This window comes from Ruditapes philippinarum, unplaced genomic scaffold (genome assembly GCF_026571515.1).
Source record: "Ruditapes philippinarum isolate M1 unplaced genomic scaffold, ASM2657151v2 ctg16698_1_1_1_1, whole genome shotgun sequence".
NCBI lineage: Eukaryota > Metazoa > Mollusca > Bivalvia > Venerida > Veneridae > Ruditapes > Ruditapes philippinarum.
This window is the reverse complement of record NW_026855291.1, coordinates 1-21,951: the sequence shown is the minus strand read 5'-3', so window position 1 is coordinate 21,951 and position 21,951 is coordinate 1. Positions and strand designations below refer to the sequence as shown.

The window sequence follows — 21,951 nt, the reverse complement described above, 5'->3', positions numbered from 1 at the left end:
CTATATATATTTTTTACCTGTTTGAAACATTTGTTACGGAACATAGTTAATTATTTTGAGATCATAATCTGATGTCATATATGTACTTTATCCATAGTTATTTAACAATTTGAAATGAATGATTGGTTTCAAACATGGAACACATATTTCGATGAAAAAGAAGTGCACAGTTTATCAAATAGTCAAAGGCAATTTGTTACGGAAGCATAATCTTCTATCATCTTTTTTCAGCACCATAATAAATATATTCAGTTTGTTTATATAAACTGTTCCAGTGTGTTTTTTCATTATAAAGATATATGAAAATGGTGTCCAATATTAACTTGAAGTCTAACATGATTTGTATTGTGTTGTAAGGTTGCAGTTTTCCGTTACGGAACATATCAAATTTGTTACGGAACATAGCATTCATAAATGCTATGTTTGAATATGATTTTTTATGTTTTTTTACTATTTATAAAATACTAAAAGTGTATATGTCACTTACATTATCTAAAAGTTTTAGAATAACAATTATCATGAAAAAAGTAATATAAATAATGATATTTATGTAATAATGATAAAAATGATGATTATTATGTAATTGTTATATTCATAATAATCATGATAAAAATAATTATTTTAATGATATTCATGTATCAAGTTTAATATGTTTATGATAATCAATAATTTTCTATTTTAGAATGGTGCTTTTAAAAACAGAAATACAGGAGACAAAGCAGAGAGGGGAAAACAACAAATCATTTAAAAGAGAAAGAAAGCAGAAAAAAGTATGTTCCCATTCAAACAAGAAAAAGCACTGGTGAAGAAAATGTAGAGGACACTATATGAAACAGTTTTACATTACAACAAATTTGTTAAATTAGGCCGAAATAAAGCAAATAAAAGTGAAAAAAAAGAATTCTTGTTCATTTTCAGTGAAAAACATAACATTCTATTTTCCATAACATATGTTCCATAACAGATATCTTTTCCTGCACTTCTCACTAAATTAAACTGTTGATGTTATTTCTAATTGGTACAGCGTTTTATGATTGATGTTGTTTATGAAGATACCACATTTAAATTGTTTAAGTAATTTTAAAAGAGTGAAAATATTGAGTTATAAATCCTGTTTTATAATTTTTCACCTATGTTCCATAACAGATCATAAGGTCTGTTTGATGATCATTTGTGCAGCGAAGTTTTCTTGGTAACGTTACACCGATTAAAAGTTATGCTTGATTTGTTTTCTGCTTCTATTTTAGATATAATTCGATAACTTTTATGGCAGTATTTGTTTGTGCATTGTATCGAAACAATGTCAATCTTAAGTTACGAAAATATTTGTTTATACAAACTTTTCAAATACGAAGTATACAAGTTTCAGAATAAGATATGGCATAAAATATTTTTGCTAAAGGTAACCATTGGTCTTCAACTTTTCAATGCATATTCTTTTGGATTGTTTAATTTAAAATGTTAGTAAAACAATACCTCCAAAGTATTTCCTATGGTATATATATGTTCCGTAACAATGTAATTCAGTAACTAACTTCAAAAGCTTTCATTATACAAACGGAGTGAATGGTGTGGGTTAAACTTCCACACAATCTGTCCAAGATATTGAACATTAAAAGCAAATCATAGAAAACGTTGATTATGAAAGTCAGATTTTTCATTTTTTGTGAACCAAAAGTGCTTCAATTATGGGAGAATGGCTGATTAGATAATCATATTTACTATAGAATTAAAAAACAATTGTACACGAAACTATCAATTTAATGCACAAAGATAGATTTCAAACTTTCAATTTGTTTTACGTCTCAGATAATAGCAAAACCAACAATTTAACGTCAATAAGGATGAGTCATTTGACATGTACAATTTACTTTCCCGATATGCAATATCGACTTGTATTACCCATGAGAATAAATCATTTATTGTTTAATATTTGCTTTGTGATAAATGAAGTGTAAATAATGCAAGAGTCCGTGTTTTGTTTAAAGACTTTAAGGGTCCGTATTGCATGCTTTCAAATAAAAAAATTGTTTATTAATATTTTTTTAGCTTTTTAGCTCAATTAAAACCGTATTTTATATGCGTCTTATAGAAAATATGACTTCACGTGCAAGTATATTTCCAACAACAACAACAAAATAATAATAATAATAATAATAATTATTATTATTATTATATTAATAATAATAATAATAATAATAATAAAAAATAATAATAATAAACATAAACCAAAAACACCCAACATTTTTCGCCTGGACACATGTTTGAAATTATGCTACATAATTATATGAAAATAGTTATTAATTACATGTTAAGTTGCGAAATCTATATCAAGTTCCCGGATTTTTTGGCACATTTTAAACCTTATTTTGCTCGTACATACACGTACAATATTGCACGAGCTCCTATTTACAAAGCAAAAAAGAAATTTATTTTTGTAAACTTTTTCTTGAGCAATTCTTTAAAAGCCACATTAAAGGTGTAAATGTTCCAATTAGTCTACGTCTTAAAATAATAAAGTAATGTTTTAACAATTATCTCCGCGGGCAGTATCATCATTACTGATCGATTTATCAGTTTGGCGAACTTTATGTTGAAACATGTCAACACTTGATAGACAGTGGTGATCGAATCTTTCCCAGTGCCTACTATATTTCATTTTTTATTAGTCCACCAGACAAAGCAGTATTTTCATGCTTGTGTATTTTTGACGGCGTAGATAACCATACGAAAAACAGATATTATGAAAATGTACACGCCTTTCTTTTAATACTGTAGAGTTTTAATGACCCCGTTTGATAATAGCTTTTCTTACCTTCTATATTTTGTCATATATATTTTGTTAACTACATCTACTAAAAGTTCAAAAAATATCTCACTATTAAAAATGTCGATTATTCTCATTAGTGTATTTACTTCTTTTTAATTAGGTTATAAATCAATATGCTTTCTATTGCTGTGCGAAGATGAACTCAAATTTAACCATTCATTTCTATGCGTCTTAAATTACCTGTATTTACTAATATTTATCTATAAATTCTTTTTTTATACAATAGAATAGTTTTTGAACTACAATCCGATTACAAAATAACTCCATTCATTTTCATTTCAATACAAGCGTTTTTGAAAACTGATAAAACCTACAATAGTAAGACATTTTGTCCGTAACCTTTAAATTTTAAATTCCCAAAGGATATTTTGAAAGTTAGAGGTTGACTTATATCAGCGTAAGGCGCTACTTTGAGAAATTATTAACGGTTGTGTGTACTCGTTATGATAAACATTTCATGGACTTTGTCCAAATTGTTTGACAAATAATTATATTTTCAACATAATATTGAATAAAAGGCATTAGAACTTCAACAAAGAAGCACGGATACATACATTTTTTTAGTTAGAATTATAAATATTTTAACAATATTTGTTCTGTCAGTTTTAAAAGGCTATTATTAGCAACACTCTTATTCGGACAGGATGAGATATGTTCATGTTGTTGTGATTATTTTACTTATTTTATCATCAGTAAGAATATCATATTGTGTTTCATACAACAATTCAGTTGACCTGATGCGCGATGTACTGGACGGGTATGACGCCCGACAACGCCCTGTGTCAGATCAGAGTCATCCGGTAGTCGTCACCGTCTCTTTTTATTTATTAACAATTCAAGAATTTAACGAAGTCGCAGCAAAGTTTTCAGTGTATGGTCTTCTTATACTAGGATGGAGCGATCAAATCATTACCTGGGATCCAAAAGACTATGGAATGGCATACTCAGCATTATTTAGGTTATCCGACGTATGGTATCCAAAACTGGTTCTCACAAATCCGTACACAAAGCTGTCTGACCTTGGAGATGACTGGATGACAATTAGGATATATAACTCCGGGCATACAACATTTGTACCTGGAGCTGTTTTTGACACCTCTTGCAATGCTGACGTCACATTTTACCCGTTTGATACTCAGGTTAGTTACATCCATTTTAGTTTTAGGATTTCCCATTGAAGCATCTGTAAAATAAATGGTGCATAACAATTTCTACAACACATAACATATAAAACATATAAGAAAGAGCATTCTTTATTCAAATAGGTAAAATAACATTATGCGTTAAACTACTTAAAATTTCGCTTCCATTTGTCAATCGTACCAATCTATTGATTTCAGCTCTTTCTAATTAATCAGATCAAATGTAATTTATTATATAACAATACTGCGTCTATTGTTACAGATATGTATTTTATCGTTTAACGTATGGAGCTACGTTGGTACAGAAGTATACTTACACCCTACTGTTGATGAAGTGCTGCTTGATTTCTTCACAGAAAATGGCGAATGGGATTTGGAAAATACCAGGGTACAAAGAACAGCCGGCGAACATTACACATCCGATAAATTACATTTCATATTCACAATCAAACGCAAGCCCGAGTTCCTTATTGTTAATGTTGTTCTTCCTATAGTCTTTATGTCTATAATAAATATTCTAGTGTTCATACTACCAGCTGAATCAGGTGAGAGAGTTGGGTATTCCGTTACAGTGTTACTAGCTCTAGCTGTCTTCATGACCCTTGTTGGAGATAATCTTCCCAAGACGTCAGAACCGGTGCCGATTCTAAGCTACTATTTGATGATTCTTTTGATCTTGAGCACGCTCATGACCGTGATAACCTTACTGAATCTGAGTATTTATTTTAAGACAAGCCAAGTACCAGCTTGTCTACGAAGTACATTCAGAATATTATTATGTTTCCCTTGTAAGTTCGGAGAGAAGATAGATATAAACAACAAAGTTAAACCAGTGGACATTAAGGATGAATGTAGCATTCCAGCCGAAAATAAAGCGAGCATAAATGAACCTGAAATAACGTGGCAACACATCAGTTCAGGCATTGATTTAATTGCAATGGCGTTCTTCTTATTATGCACTATTATCATCAACGCTGTTTTCCTTTCGCTCCTATCAAAAAATAAAGATAGCGCTTTTAATAATTAAATAATTTGATTGAATTGTGATATCGAGTTACATATTAACGCTGGTAAGTGTGAAAGCGGTTTAAAAATTCAACAGTGACACATGTAGACGTCATTAAATGCTGCAACAATGTGGGTATGTTCATTTATTGGAACATGTAGCCACCTCGAACTTTTAATTTGTTATGCCTGTGATGTAGGGCTCTTTAACTGCCACATTGTTATGCTTACGCCATAATGCGTGCATGTTTTTTTTTAATGCCAACTCGTTATGCTTACGTCACAATGTGTGCATGTTAGGTGGTTGATATGCCAAATTGTTATGCTTATGTCACCATGCGTACATGTTAGGATGTTTGAAACTGGACTTCCAACTTGTATTCTTGTGGTTTGTGCGTGCATTTTAGAGTGCTTGAATTGCCACACTGTTATGCTCGTGTCACCATGTATGTTATATAACGAGCTTTGATTTTTTTATAAATATCTCTTCCTGATGTAATTATTTTACTCAGCGATACTGCTATATTATTTTTTGTAGTCTTCAATTGATTTTGATAAACATGACAAAAGCTATGTGAAAATATTCGTATTAGAGTTATATGGATTATGATAACGATGAAGGAAATAATAATAATAGTAATAGTTTATATATTTTACAGAACACATTTCTACTGTACAGTATTAGATGTATCAACAAGTGTAGAAAAACTGTTGCCTTTAATTCAACAAAATAATGAATATATATATGAGAGTACAAAATGGTTGCTTAACATTACGGATTTAATAACTATATTTTATCGTAAAATTCTTCATTTGTAAAAAATTGATAAAATACGGTGGAAATTACGAATACTTGAAAAATGTATGCTAAATCACTTGACAAAAATATAACTAGACTTAGCACTTACACGAAATGAGCTATGATTTTTATGCGGCTAAAAACGAAATGAAAACTTATTTCTATTCCTAATTGCACGAGGAATGGTTATTGTGCTTGAAATTCAATTTAATAATGAATGACTGTTGTAATGCGATTATTCTGTGATAATCGGATTTTTTTTATCTTCGAATTAGAATTGGATAAATAATGACTGTTATAATTCAATCTTCGGTCTCATTTCCTTACTTAATGTTCATTGTATATTAATGTCACATCTGTTGTTAACACACCCCATGTAGAGGGGTAAATAATATCTTAAGAAAGTTGAAAAATATATAAATATTCTTATAAAGTTTGAGGAGTTCTTTGAATATTTTTAATCCTTTTTCAAGTAAATCTTTAATTCCAGCTGGATATAGGAGAATATTTTACTTTGACTGTATTAACCGTTCATTGTTAGCATCTGTTTTGCTATTACAATATTCTTCTGTCTGTCCTCAGGATTTTAACGTACTAAGTGAGAAGAGATAAAAAGCTAGATTCGATGTTTGCATGGTTTCATTTTTTCAGAACATAGCATATCATTACAAAAGTGAAGAACATAGAAACACTTGGAGATCAGATTTCTAATGTAAGACTATACACCTGTTGTACAAATAAGAAACCTCCTATTATGTTTTTAATCTAATCTATCTATTGATTATTCATCATAGAATTAGATACATGTTTAAAGTTTGAAAATAATGGCAATTAGAATAGGACATCAATTCCAATATCTTTATTTTCGTTTTTCATTATTACTACAACAACAATAATAACAGCACAGCAAAACCAACAACAAGAAGAAAATGGATAACAATGTCATCAACACAAAAAATAATAATAATACCACGAAGAACATTATCTTTTTTTCAGAATTTCAAATGAATGAATTTGAAACAAAATGAACAAGTTGTTTCAAAGTAACAAAGTAACGGTATATTGTTTAACTCACAAATGTTATGTTTACAATAAAACCTAGAGTTACAACTAACAGGTGACCATTTCCAATTTATTTATTATTACAGAAATGCGTCGCAGTCTTATTGATATTTTGTCATAAGGAAGCACAAGTTATGAGTTTATCAATATTTCTTCTGTAATCTGATGTAAGTCACGTATACCAGGTTTGCGTTTTGCGTCGAACAGAAACTGACGGCTGGTCACTGTCGTTCTATCTTTAGATACCAGTAAGACAACTTGCTGAAGCTGCATATTGAAAAGGAAACAATGATTATTAAATTTCGTGTTTGTCATATTAGAAACTAGAAATGTGTCCAAAGAACACGGGCTTCCCAACACTCCACTGTTTTGTCAATCCTATGACTCCAGGTCAAATATATGTTGGGCTATACGTGACACAAGTTGAAAACTAAAATCTTTAACTAAGTCAAGGGCAAGAAATTTACAAAATTAATACTGAATTAATCCACAAGCCAACTCCAAAGAACATAAGTACACATGATGACCAATATTCTTGTAAACTTTCAGTCCGACAGGTCAAATACCTTTTAAGCTATGCTGTCAAGTTGAAAGTTGCAAATTTATACTAAGTCGAGGGCAATAACTCTAACAAAACTGAAAAAGGTCATTTAAAACCAAAACCCCAGGTTGACAGAATCACAACGATGTTGATCATTATGCCTGTACAGTTGGTTGATTCTAACTCAAGCACTCAAGGAACACATATCATAACATAATGGAACGGTTTTTACTAAGGCAAGAGCAATTACTCGTCAAATACTGATTATTTAAAAAAAAGAATACCCCTAGATGCTCGACATCACATTCCAACGAACATTTTGATAAAGTTTCATGACTTAAGTTTAAATACTTTTTGAGCTACACAACCCAATTTGATTTTTTTTACTAATTCAAGAGCAATAATTTTAGAAATACTGGATACATCCACAAGTGAAACCCCACTTGCTCAACTACCTATACTGACCAACATATAGGTTAAATAATTAACCCCCCTCAGAGGCAAGTCGAAATTTTACACTTATTGCTCAGTACTGGTTGGTTCCAGGAGCTGATTTATGTCTATAAGCTTATTGCTTCCTACAGAATCGAACTTAAATAAATTATGTATGTGCGACACAAGTTGAAAATTGCATTTTTAAGCCAAGGGCAATAACTTTGACAAAACAGAATATATCCACAAGCGAAACCCCTGGGGCACAACTGCACATGCTGAGAGACATTCCCGTAAAGTGTCATGTCTCTAGGTCAAATACTTTTTGCACTGCGCGCTACACCAGTTGGAAATAGCAAATTTTTACTTTTTCAAGGACAATGACTATTCAAATACTGAAATATATCATATCTAAATATGTATATGGAGCTACTTTTAGCTCATCCGCATTTCTTTACATATCAATATGTAAAACAATATTTAAATATTTTAAAAAATTAGACAATTCTTTTAACATTACATAAATATCATATAATAGAATGTCGATCAAAACAAGATCACTTACTTTTGCTTTAATTCCTCACAGAAAACACCTGATAGTGCCCGTCGTGGTCGTATCGTTCATTTACCAAACATAAATCGAATACGCTTCAACGTAATATTAAATCGGTGATGAAGTGTAACAATTTCATGTCATGGGATCAAGTACAACGATGAAATTAAATAAAAAGATTCTTAGTTCGAGGGTTATAGTTTATCTCTAGTGTGTAACTCAAGTTGTACTGTAAATGTTATCTTTCAATGAACAGTTTTTTCTAAATATGTAGCTGCAAAAGTCTATACCTGTACATGTCATATCGTTAATGTGTTTTTCGAGATTTTTGGGGAACTTTAAATATGTTTAAGGGTAGACACTCTCGTAATTTGTTAAAGTAAGATCACAGTCTTTGATAAAGTTTATTACCGGTGCCCAGTGGGTGATTATTCATTATGTGTTTTAGATAGTTCAATAAAAGGAAAAGTTAATAACCGGTGCCCGGCAGGTGAATTATTGTATCGATATTTGGTTTAACAATCGCCGTACTACAGACGTACGGCAGTCTATTGTGTTGAACATAATTCTAATAATTGTTGATTTTTTAATAGTAGTTTATTATTTAGCAATTATGAACTGTGAGAAATGGGTGTCATTAGGAGAGTCATTTCGGTTGAAGGATGTAAATTAACTTGAAGATGTTCGAAAAAGAAATATGAGTATATTGAGAGAGAAGAAAGAAATAGGAGGCGTAAAGAAGATCGCTGGCAATTTGAGGCAGATGAAAATAAAACAGCAAGACATAGATTTGTTGTAGTTGAAATATGAGATTGGTGTTCGCCTTGATATCCCAGCTCAAGAATGAGGCCAAGATTGTAACAATTTGAAGAGTCAATGTATGACATAGATGCTAATATAGAGAGTTTCAGAACCCTTTTTAGAGAGAGCACGATGGAACAATAGGTGACTGTTTTCCAGTTTGTGAGTCGCTTAGATGGGTACTTTAGATATGAACAGAAACGACCGACACTGTGAATACAATAGATAAATTGAAAGATTTAATTATTATAGAGCAATTTATCAGAGTTTGTTTAACAAAGCTAGTTGATTTTTGAAGGCACGAAAGGCGGATGATCGATGGTAGAGATGTCTTCTCTTTGGCTGAAGAATACTAAGATGCTCAAAGCGGTACAATCAAAAAAGTAAAACTCAAAGGTTGCAAATATTTAAAAGAAAACACCTATATGCCTTAAAGTAATTCGTTGAAATCAGTAAAACACAATCACAGACAAGAGAAACACAAAAGAGTATCATGCTTCATATGTTATAGAGAGGGTCGACAGATTGTCGAGATCAGACTTACTGATATAGGGTTGTTGCAATGTTGCAAAGTAGAAATTACTATAAAACAAATCTGGACCCTACACCACGAATATGACGTAGTACCTGGAGAAATAGACGCGAAAGTACATCAGATGACATGAAGGTATCCGGATTGTGTATGTCAATTTCTTAATCAAGTTCGAATAATGTTTGCATCAAAGGGTAAACACTTAATTGGTAATTTTGTGGCTGTCATTACTAGAAGCTGTACAAAGTAATCATTGGAAGTTTAACGTCAATTAAATCTGAAACTAGAACATGATAGAAACAAAAGGTAAAAGTTCTAAGAGACTTGTTGCGTGTACGCGGTAGTTAGAAAGAAATCGGTCAAAGAAAATCAAATGCTGCAGAAAAATTGTCATAATACCAAAATTTTGATGGTCGGTTACGGTTGGTACCCATGGTAGAAATAGACATTGATACATCTTATAATAAGGATGAAATAGAATCTATGGTTTTAAAATCAGCAATTTGTGACTAAATTTGGGCAATATTCAGGGTTTACTTGATAATCCAAATGAGAAATGGATAAGACGAGAAGAAAGAAGCATATCTACTGAAGTTACAAGAGTACAGGCGGAAAATCGAAGAATGCAATTGAAACTCAAATTCTGAAGGATTGAGATAACGAAATTAGGTAGACGTTATAATAAATTGCACGACAATTAATTACAGCGTTTTCCGTAGTGTCCTAGAGAGAATAAGACCAAGACAACAAAAAGTGGTAACAAATTTAGAAACAAAGAAGAAAAAGTTGTATAGAATATTTGAAACGGTGAAAAGTGATTAAGAGGCTAAAACAAAATCAATAGTGGTTGCCAGTAAATTTCATAAAAGAGTTGTGTCGTTAGCCCACGAGTCTACAGCATACAATCTAGCTTTTACTAGCCTGGTATTTCTAGTGAGTTACTAGATTTGTCGTTCCAGTGATGTTTTTCAAAAGACGATGCCCAGGGGTGGACTTCAGAAAACTCCTTTAAGAGAAATGCCTATTAAGGACACTTTTTCCAAAGAATTGCAGTTGATTAAATTTGGCCATAATCGCATGTATAAGAAAAGGGAAAAATATACCGATATACTGTAGTTAATCGTGTTACTAGTTACCCAGAAGTTGTAGCTTTACCAAAATAAGACTAAACAAATATAGCCGATGTATTGCTAGATATTTTTGCAAGAGTAGGTTTCAAATCGAAAATACTTAAAGACAGTCAATTCAAATCTCATCTCGTAGAGGAAGTTTGTACATTTGTTTCCCTTAAACAGCTATTTACTACCCCCTTCAAACCAAAATTCCTACTGAAGAAATTTGACAGCATTTTATACAACTGTTTGAAAAGCAACTTTTAATAGATTGAATGCTTTAAGGGATAAGTGATACTGATAAAAACGTTGATGGTGTTCTTGGACATACTGTTACATTGGAGAAACATACTAAGATGTTGAGTAGGGAGTAGGATGTTTGAAAGAATACGAGACGTGTATTATCTAACGGTCATAATGATGGCAACGGACAAGTGCAAATGGAACATAACAAATTGAGTAAGATTAGAAACGCCACACAACCAGAGATCATCTCTTGGTTTAGCTTGATATTACATAAACTTAATTGCTTCATTTGCATTAATTGCTTCCCATTGCCAAATCCTATTAAGAAAGGAGTGGAAAATAAGATAAAATAGAAACCAGAACATGAAAAGGCCTTTACGGCATTAAAGAAAGTATTGACACGATCGCCAATACTACGACGTCCAGGTTACTCGGGACGTTTGCTTTTACGTTTGATGCCTCAGACACTTGAGTTGGGACTGCACATCTTCAAAACTTTGATTATTTGCGTATGACCTTCTCTGTATAGATTACGCGAGTAAGAAATTGTTGCATAACGCAAAAAACTACTCTGTTATAGCAAGGGAATGTATTGCAATGCTTTCTGGAATAAAAAAAATCAAATCTTTGTATGAAAAAGAATTTGAGCTAGACACGGATCATGCTCCTTTGACATATATTTAGGAGTGTTAAGTTGAAATTGGCCGCATCATTGACATGGGCATTGTGTCTACAGAATTAATAGTCTAGGATAGAAGCTGTGAAGGGAAAGGACAACGTGTGTCCAGATTATTTAATTATCTGACACAAAGACATTGTAGATTATTCATATTGCTAGAAAACAGTCAAGTTTGAGTAACAATAAGAATAATCATTTTGTCTGCTGTTTTTTTTTAATGACAAGTTTATATTTTCGCTACAGCGATACGTTGTTTGAGGTGTTGTGTAACTAGCATGTTTCAATGAACAGTTGTTTTAAAATATGTTGCTGCTTGGTTTTTATAAACTCACTACCTGTAAATGCGACTTTTTGAAGAAAATTTTCAAGACTTTTCGGGATGTGGAGCTTTATTTTTTAGAGAATAAAGTATTGTTGTTTAAAAGGTAGTTTGGCTGATTTATTGAATTTGGTTTAACTTAATTGTGGTTGGTTATTTTAATTGGTTTCGGGTTTGTATTTGTTTATTGATTTTTTTTTGTCGTTGAGTTGTTTTTATTCATAAGATACATTGGTTTATTGTGAAATCGTTAGTTTGAGCAATCAGAAATGCACACAGTATCACTTTACGAAAGAAATACTGGTTTCTTGTTTATTCCAAAGGTATTACATATAGACAACATACTGGAATGAGCGAGCTCTATACTTTTTCCGATAAAATACGAACTATTAAAATAGTTATGGTAGGAAAAAATTTCTGGGCCTTCTTTTGTATTTGTTTTCTGTCCCACGTAGACCTCTTCATGGTTGACTTTGTTCGAAGGAATTCGTCGTAGAGTGCTTTCTCAAACTAAAGCATCTGTTAAATGAAACGGAAAACTTCTTACGACAGAATGTATTATATAATTTCACACAGATTAATTAAAAATAAATCCCGGACATCTTTACTTTCTTTAAGCATCTGTTGCATGGAACGGACAACGTCTTTTAACAGAATGTTCGATATTATTCCAGATAGATAAATCAAAAAATGCAGGCAGGACATCTTTGCTTTCTTTAAATTTCTTTAATAAATCACACACATTTTAACCGAAGGATATGACTATAAAAACGTCTTCAGAATGATCATTAATAACAGGGTGGTAATACGTGTTATAAAAACATTTCATTTTTTCCAATGATACTGCTGCAGCTTAGTTTAAACATACAATGTTTCTGTTTTGATAAAAGGTTTGGTGCTTATCTGAACAACTCACTAGTGCTTTTTTTCTTTGAAAGAGACGGTATTGGAATCATATAAAATATCTGGCGTAGCCCAAATCGTGGTTGAATCAATGATTTCCGATGATCTTCTAGCTATATAAATATTATACATGTATATAATATATACATATAAATCCTGAACGATACTTATCGATATCGCCAAATTATAAACAAAAATACATACGTTTTCAAAATTTCGCCTTTCGCTGTTCTAGCCTCTATCGTATACTCGAAAGAGATTTTATCTACATTAAGATTCAATCAGATTTGCCTTAAACTAATGTATTTCTAGTCCCGTTATGTCATAAACATCTGTGGGACCCTTAAATTTAAATGACATTTTGTTATCTTTAATTTGATTAATTTGAAAGATATCATCATAAGATATTTTTTCATCATTTTCTAATGCTTTTTTTAAACATTGGAATACAGTGTAACTATTTCATATGTTACCTTGTTATTATCAAGAAAAACAAGCAAAACTGTATTTCTTTGAATGTATGTTATTACGACGGAGTGGAATATTATAGTATATAAATGCAAAAGTATAAGCTATACCAAGAAAGATTCCCCGAATCGGATAATATGAAAACGTAAATTCATATGTAATAAATATAAGCATATTTCACATTTACAGAACATTACAAATTAAACATGACTTTATTTTTGTACTTGAGAGCATTGCAGCTCATCCATAGCTATGATTATGCATAATTATGTTAAGTCAAACAATAAATATAATATATTTACTATTGACAGAAACTACAGCTGTACATATGACAAAAGAAGGTAAAGAAAATACATACGTATCATTTATATATAACGCAAGTTTGATTACTAAGTCAAATGTTGTATATCTTTTAAAAAAATAGCGGTGCTTTATAATGGCGAAGTTTTTAAATAAACAGTGTCTTGAATTAGCGCAATCGGCCCTTATCGCCAATATAGCCACACTTTAACCCCCTGTCCCCCCCCCCCCCAAATCCCTACTTGCACAGAAAGTATTATGTCATTGTTTCATTGAAGTATCATTCTTTAAATAGATATACTGATATTATTTCCCTACATAAAACTTATCAATCCTATGTCTAAATAAGATATGCAAATAACAGGCTACTATTGCACTTAACAAAAGTGTTGTTTTTTTGTTTTGTTTTTTCATCACTCGAATTTAACTAATATTCTATCTACATCAGATTCACTTCCACATTAGATAATCATATTTACTATAGAATTAAAAACATGTACACAAACCTATCAATTTAATGCACAAAGATAGATGTTAAACTTTCAATTTGTTTTACGTCTCAGATAATAGCAAAACCAACAATTTAACGTCAATAAGGATAAGTCATTTGACATGTACAATTTAACTCCCCGATATGCAATATCGATTTGTATTACTCATTAGAATAAATGATTTATTGTTTAATATTTGCTTTGGTGATAAATGAAGTGTTAATATTGCAAGAGTCCGTGTTTTGTTTAAAGACTATAAGCGTCAGTATTGCATGCTTTAAAATAAAAAAAACTTGTTTATTTATATTTTTAAGCTCAATTAAAACCGTATTTTATATGCTTCTTATTGAAAATATGACTTCACGTGCAAGTATATTTCCAACAACATCAACAACAAAAATATAATAATAATAATAATAATAATAATAATAATAATAATAATAATAATAAAAAAACAACAACATTTTTCGCCTGGACTCATGTTTGAAATTATGCTACATAATTATATAAAAATAGTTATCAATTAAATGTGAAGATGTGTAATTTATATCAAGTTCCCGGGTCTTTTGGCACATTTTAAACCTTATTTTGCTGGTACATACACGTGTACAATATTGCACGAGTTCCTACTGACAAGGCAAAAAAGAAATTTATTTTTGTTAACTCTTTCTTGAGTAATTCTTTAAAAGCCACATTAAAAGTGTAAATGTTCCAATAAGTCTACGTTTTAAAATAATAAAGTAATGTTTAAACAATTATCTCCGCAGGCAGTATCAACATAACTGAACTATTTGTCTGATTGGCGAACTTTATTTTGAAACATGTCAACACTTGATAGACAGTGGCGATCGAATCGATCCCAGAACCTACTTTATTTGATTTTTTAAAGTTTTATTGGTCCAGCATACAGTAATATTCACATGCTTGTTTCGTTTTCTGACGACGTAGATGACCATACAAAAAGCAGATATTATGAAAACGTACAAGCCTTTCTTTTAATACTGTATAGGAACAATTATCCCGTTTGATAATAGCTTTTCTTACCTTCTATATTTTGTCACACAAAGCTTATGTTAACTACTAAAAGTTCAAAAAATATCTCACGCTTAAAAATGTCCATTATTCTCATTAGTGTATTTACTTCTTTTTAATTAGGCTAAAAATCAATATGCTTTCTATTGCTGTGCGAAGATGTACTCAGATTTAACTATTCATTTCTATGCGTCTAAAATTACCTGTATTTACTAATATTTATCTATAAATTCTTTTTTTTCCATACAATAGAATAGTTTTTGAACTACAATCCGATTACAAAAATAACTCCTTTCATTTCAATAGAAGCGTTTTTGAAAACTGATAGAACTAAATATAGTAAGACATTTTGTCCGTAACCTTTAAATTGTAAATCCCCAATAGATATTTTGAAAGTTAGAGGTTGCAACATATCAACGGTAGGCACTACTTTGAGAAATTATTAACGGTAGTGTGGACTTGTTATGATAAACATTTCATGGACTTTGTCCAAATTGTTTGACAAATAATTATATTTTCAACATGATATTGAATAAAAGGCATTAGAACTTCAACAAAGAAGCACGGATACAAACATATTTTTTAGTTGGTATTATAAATATTTTAACAATATTTGTACTGTCAGTTTTAAAAGGCTATTATTAGCAACACTCCTATTCGGACAGGATGAGATATGTTCGTGTTGTTGTAATTATTTTACTTTTGTTATCATCAGTAAGAATATCATATTGTGCTTCATACAACAATTCAGTCGACCTGATGCGCGATGTACTGGACGGCTATGACGTCTGACGCAAAGTTTTTCAGCTTATGATCTTCTTATAATCGGACGGAGCGATCAAATCATTACCTGGAATCCAAAGGACTATGGAATGGCATACTCGACATTATTTAGGTTATCCGACGTATGGTATCCGAAACTGGTCCTGACAAATCCGTACACAAAGCTTCCTGACCTTGGAGATGACTGGATGACAATAAGGATATATAACTCCGAGCATACAACATTTGTACCTGGAGCCGTTTTTGACACTTCTTGCAATGTTGACGTCACATTTTACCCTTTTGATACGCAGGTTAGTTATAAATTTATATAATTTAATTTTTCCCATAGAAAAAACATAAATTACATAAATAATTACAAAAAAAACGTTGCATATAATATAAGTAACACTAACAAAAGAGTTTCGCTTTCACTGTTCAGATATAATGGTGATGCAATTGTGTCTTTTATCTTACAGACATGTAAGCTGTCTTTTAACGTATGGGGCTACGTAGGAACAGAAGTATACCTACATCCTAACGTTGATGAAGCACTTTTGGATTATTACTCAGAGAATGGCGAATGGCAGTTGGATTCTACAAGGGTAGAAAGAGTAGGCGGTGGCCAGGTCACGTCCGATTCGTTAAAAATCATATTCAAGATCAAACGTAAACCAATGTTTATAATTGTAAACGTAGTTCTACCAATAGTATTCATGGCAATGATAAATATTGTGGTGTTCGTATTACCAGCTGAATCCGTAGAGAGAGTTTCGTATTCCGTTACAGTGTTACTTGCTCTAGCTCTTTTCATGACTCTTGTTGAAGATAATCTTCCCAAGACGTCAGAACCGATGCCGATCCTAAGCTACTATTTGATGATTCTTTTGATCTTGAGCACGCTCATGACCGTGACAACTATACTGAATCTGAGTATTTATTTCAAGAAAGCCCAGGTACCCGGTTGCCTAAAAAGTATATTCAGATTCGTGTACTGTTTCCGCTGTAGGTTCGGACGAAAGACTGATAAAAATAACAAGGTTTATCCGATAGACAATACGAATAAGAGGAAAATTCCAGTCGTTACTACCATCAATTTGGATATAGAGGAACCAGACATAACATGGCAGGACATCAGTACATGCATTGATTGGATTGCAATGGCATTCTTCTTTTTTGGGACCATTGTTACAAATGCAATTTTCCTATCGACAATGGCAAAAAATAAAGATAGCACTTTGAATAGCTAATGCTTGATAGTATTATTCACTCTGTATGCACCAGTGATCAGATGGGCCAAGTTGTACTGGTACGAAATATTGTTCTTTTACAAATGTTTGTATTTTTTTTACTTGTGTTTCAACTTTGTATAAATCATTTGTTTTGATATGATTAATTTTATTCTATACTTTCTATTTCAATATTAATGCTGTCACTGGTTATATATATTCATGTGAATATTGTTCTTTAGTTATTTATATAGTTCATTGTAATAACATAATCATGCTCTTCTCATTGTAATAAATGTCACCGCCTTGCATGTTATATATGTGGGTAAAGAACATTTAAATATGTTCATATGCTCAATAAAATATTGAAATTGAAATTAATAAAAATTGTACGCTTGTGTTGCATCGAGACGCTGACAGATGGAAATGTTACAAAGCTTTCTAAAATGGCTATTTGATGGATTTATTGAACTTTATATATCTTTAAACTAGTAAGCTTGTACAGATACTGTCAAAATAAGTTAATGCACATTGCTTGATCTATTTTTTGTACGTTATACAAGCGTTTGAAACAATGAAATTGATACTGTGTTTCATTGATATTGTTATATTCTTCCTATCTTTTTACAGTCTAGTAAGTTTGAGTTAATTGTATTTTATTCAGTTTCAAATCATAGTTCATGTATTATGTCAGCATAATAGTATAATATAATAATGATATGAATACACGATAACGATTAAAGATATTACATTGAAAGAATTATTTAAATAATTTTACAAGATACAAAAGTAGTTGGAAGCTTAGGTATTAAATTTAAATTTCAGAAAGACGTTTTGTCATTTTCTATCAAGAACAGGATGACATTATGTTTACAACTGCTTGGTGTTTATATACATTGGACAATACGATAACTGTTTATCGTCGTAATATCTTTGCTGTGATATTTCATTGGTAAAGTCAGAGACTTATATAACAGAAGGATAAGAAGTTCTAAAATTGAAATACATAACCAAATATATTTTCATTTATAACTGAGAACATTTTACTTCTTTTTTTTATTTGCAACTTGTTTTTTACTTTGAATACCATAACTTATTATAGAAAACATGGCAGCGTGCTTATAGGTAAAATATCTTATGTTACACATGGTCTCGAAAAATCTCGCGAAAATGTGAAATAATAAATTTCTAATTAAACGTATTCAAAGTGAATGACGTCATAACTTCCTTGCCATGTAAAAATAGGTTGTGGTGAATCAGATACATATCTGATAAATATTCATGTCTATTGTTACATATTTAATATAAAAAGTTTGTCTTTTAATATGATGAATGCTGGCTTGTTTTTGTTTTGCATGTTTAAAAAATCTTTATTTATTTTTATACATAGCAAAGCAATGCCATACACTTGGGATTTGGAGAGTCAAATGCTTTAAAATCCAAATATAAAATATTTGTCAATCCCAGCACTTAAAATTATCATATATATCAATAAAACTTCATATATACGCTGTTTCGGAAGAAAAAAATATATTACAACGTCTAAAATAATAAAGAGGATAAAAATGTTTGCTGGAAAATATCCGCTCACATACCCTCACATGCCATAGAAATAACCTTGCTTTTATTCAATTTCAACTATTTTCACATTTTCCGTTGACGCAGAACATATTACGGAGCGCTTATCGGACCTTAAAATACAAATGCTGATAAAAAGGTGTATTAACGTGTGATCAAATGCAAATAACAGCTCAGCCAACTGTCCTACAATTAATAAAAAGTTTCATAAGCCCTACATTGGGCAACATCATTATTCTCAAATCCATTTGTGGGTCAAAGCACACCAACGGCGGTCTTCATCTTGATAAAGTCTTTTTCAAAATATGTGTACTGACGAAACAAAAAAGTACACTAAAACAAAAATATATAAATTTAAAGTAAAAGCAATCCTGACAACATTGACATTTGAGGTATATCTACCTCTTCATATAATGTATTCTTTATTTTTGAACATCAATAAATTTTAAACGACAATATAGATGAATTCATAAGGATACGATTAAACATCAAAATTTGATAAACACATACACTGACATATGTAATGCCAATAAAACTGAAAATGGCCATGGTTTTCTTGCTATGAAATCAATATTTGTCTCAAACGATAGTCAAAAAAATATGACTTTTGTTTGGAATACAAACTTTCAAATAAAAACATTTCTGGTTACATGGTTTATTAAACTGTAATTGTCTTAGCATTTTCAAATTGTATCCAATACAAAAACTTAGTTTAGTTTAATCATATTTCATTGTAAATAAACAAATACGTACAATTTTCACAATAATACAGAATTATTGGATAAATTTATGTAAATATAAAGGGTTAGGCCATAAATTAGAACAACATTATCGAGCCCTCCTCCACCCTGAAAAGCTGACTGTAATGTTATTTAAACATAGATGTGAAAAAGAAATATGTAAAGAAGACGTAATATATCTAAATCTGAGAATAGACATAATAATTATAGAACAAAAACATAAAGGTTAATTATACATTGACTGATTACCACTCAGTATATACCCTACAGAACAATATTCTTTGAGTGACAAAACGTTTGGATTATAGCTGTAAATGTTGCTACATCCAGAGGTTCTAGGAAGGAAATTTGGCATACATCATAGATAACATGAAATATAAATCTGAACACAACTGAAGTAACTGAATAATTACAACTTGTTTAAGTTAAAACTGTACGATAATGATTTTTATACAAATCTTAAATCATCAAGCAATATATGTAATAGAACTATTGGTATCAAGTTCTTCATTGGTATTATCCTACTGTTATATATTATTTTGATTCTGATATAAAACTTTCAAATATGTAGGTATTCAAGTTTTAAAGCTAAAATGTTTAAAACACCAACACATGCAATAAAACATTAACAGGCATAAAGATATTGAGAAGAATTGTGTTGATAAAACTAACAAGGCAAAAGCTCACATTTGTAAACATGTAGATAGTTTGTATAATCACCAAATATAAGTCTACATCTTTCTCTGTCAAACGCGAGAGACATCAAAGATCTAGAATAATCCGAAAAGTTCCTAACTGTTTCGCTCTCATTTTTACCATTATAATCAAGCTGATAAACTTTGTCGTTATCACGACCGCCTAATAGAAGAACTATTCCGTTATTAGCAACACATACATCAGGGTCATATAACCCGTCTAGCTGATAAGTGGATATATGATTTCCATTAGAATCAATTGTAGTTAGAGCTTTATCTGTACAAATGTAGAGCCGCTCACCATTGTCACTTATCGCAATTGGGTATTTATAGAATTGGTCCCTACCACCATGTTGATAGAGAATGCGTTTTTTATCACATCTTTTGTCATATGTGTATATTGTACTTTTACTGGCTACATAGAGAGTGTCACCGTGACAAGCTAAACCGAAACATTCATGACTTAGAGGCACTTCATTTCTTAGCTCTATCTCACCTGACACTTTCACGTATTGGATTACATTTCCATGTAAAGCAATGATAGATAAATTATTCCCTATGTAACATACGGAAAATGGTCGGTTAGGCAGTTTACAACAACTGACTATTTTGAATTTCTTGTTCAATTTCTTCAATTTTTTATTTCTGTTATCAGCAAGGAGAATTTCACTATTAGGAAGCATGCTAATACCGATTATGTAACAGTCATTTTGATCGTTATCATTCTTTCCAAAAATATTTCTTATTTTCATGTTATAACTTTCTGGTTTATCTTTTATGTCAAGCTTTCGTTTCTCGTAAAACTTTTCCGAGTTCACTTGTTTTATGTCAGGACATGAGCTGTAACAATATAAATGAAAATTGTTATTGCATATAGTGTAAAACTAACTTTGAATTCTATTTTACTCTTCATATGCTCATTTTCATGATTAAACTTCAAATTAACCAAATGGTATTTATAATTATCATCCTTAATTTTCTTCTCAATTTGAATGCAAAAAGGGCAAGGCAAATACGGTCAATAAATGAACGTCGGTTCCATATGTTTAATTCTTTGCAGATAAATGTTCTACTTGACTTTCAACATCTTTTAACTTTCTCAATGTTGATATTTTGTTTTGTTTTCGTCAATATATATATATATATATATATCTCTGTCATTTAAACATTTTATTCATCAAATATCAAATTTTCCACTTTTGCTTAAAATATTAGATAAAAATCTGATTACCCATGCTTTGAATCCCTGCATGCGGTGCAGAAAAACGAGTCATGATGAGGACAAAACAACGTGCATAGTGTATTTTCATGGTTTGTGCAATTCATATTCCTGGGCAAGGCACTAAACTCTGAGAATACATTTGTTTATGCTTTAAAAAATACCGTCATTTACCATGTTGCATTTTTTGATCTGGGTGGGGCAGAAACCGATTCAAAAGTCGGTCCAGTTTTATTTTTTCCCTTCATGTTAAAAAACTATGTCGCTATGTTAATGGAATAAAGTGTAGTCTGATCATTTGGGCAATAACACATTATTTTCTAGGGTAAAAAGTAGTAATTTCTTCACTTAGTGAAACCGCATGTTTGGAAAATCAGAAATTTACGCCCTAGGCCACCCATCCCCAAAAAGAAAATATTTGCAAGTGTTACCATAGCAACTTTTAGAATTTTGCTTGGCGGGTTTTATCTTTTTTATTTAT

At 31.0% G+C, this 21,951-nt stretch overlaps 3 protein-coding genes and 1 long non-coding RNA gene across 4 annotated transcripts; 2 read left to right on the top strand and 2 right to left on the bottom strand.

The window, feature by feature from the left end:
- Positions 1 to 3,233: 3,233 nt before the first annotated feature.
- Positions 3,234 to 5,967, top strand: LOC132742780 (acetylcholine receptor subunit beta-like 1). Its single transcript, XM_060731254.1, has 2 exons — positions 3,234 to 3,969; positions 4,235 to 5,967. Exons 1-2 carry the CDS (start codon positions 3,475 to 3,477, stop codon positions 4,997 to 4,999), a joined length of 1,260 nt encoding a protein of 419 aa, XP_060587237.1. The 5' UTR covers positions 3,234 to 3,474; the 3' UTR covers positions 5,000 to 5,967.
- Positions 5,968 to 6,620: 653 nt separating this feature from the next.
- Positions 6,621 to 8,502, bottom strand: LOC132742778 (uncharacterized). The gene is made up of 2 exons (XR_009627481.1): positions 8,377 to 8,502; positions 6,621 to 7,105 (listed from the first exon to the last, which is right to left on the bottom strand). It is a non-coding gene; the product is annotated as an uncharacterized LOC132742778 (long non-coding RNA).
- Positions 8,503 to 16,007: 7,505 nt separating this feature from the next.
- Positions 16,008 to 17,262, top strand: LOC132742777 (acetylcholine receptor subunit delta-like). The gene is made up of 2 exons (XM_060731253.1): positions 16,008 to 16,323; positions 16,489 to 17,262. The coding sequence occupies exons 1-2, from the start codon at positions 16,120 to 16,122 to the stop codon at positions 17,257 to 17,259; spliced, it is 975 nt and encodes a 324-aa protein (XP_060587236.1). The 5' UTR covers positions 16,008 to 16,119; the 3' UTR covers positions 17,260 to 17,262.
- A 1,993-nt stretch (positions 17,263 to 19,255) lies between these two features.
- On the bottom strand, positions 19,256 to 21,842 carry LOC132742776 (uncharacterized). The gene is made up of 2 exons (XM_060731252.1): positions 21,483 to 21,842; positions 19,256 to 21,091 (listed from the first exon to the last, which is right to left on the bottom strand). Exons 1-2 carry the CDS (start codon positions 21,575 to 21,577, stop codon positions 20,224 to 20,226), a joined length of 963 nt encoding a protein of 320 aa, XP_060587235.1. The 5' UTR covers positions 21,578 to 21,842; the 3' UTR covers positions 19,256 to 20,223.
- Positions 21,843 to 21,951: the final 109 nt, after the last annotated feature.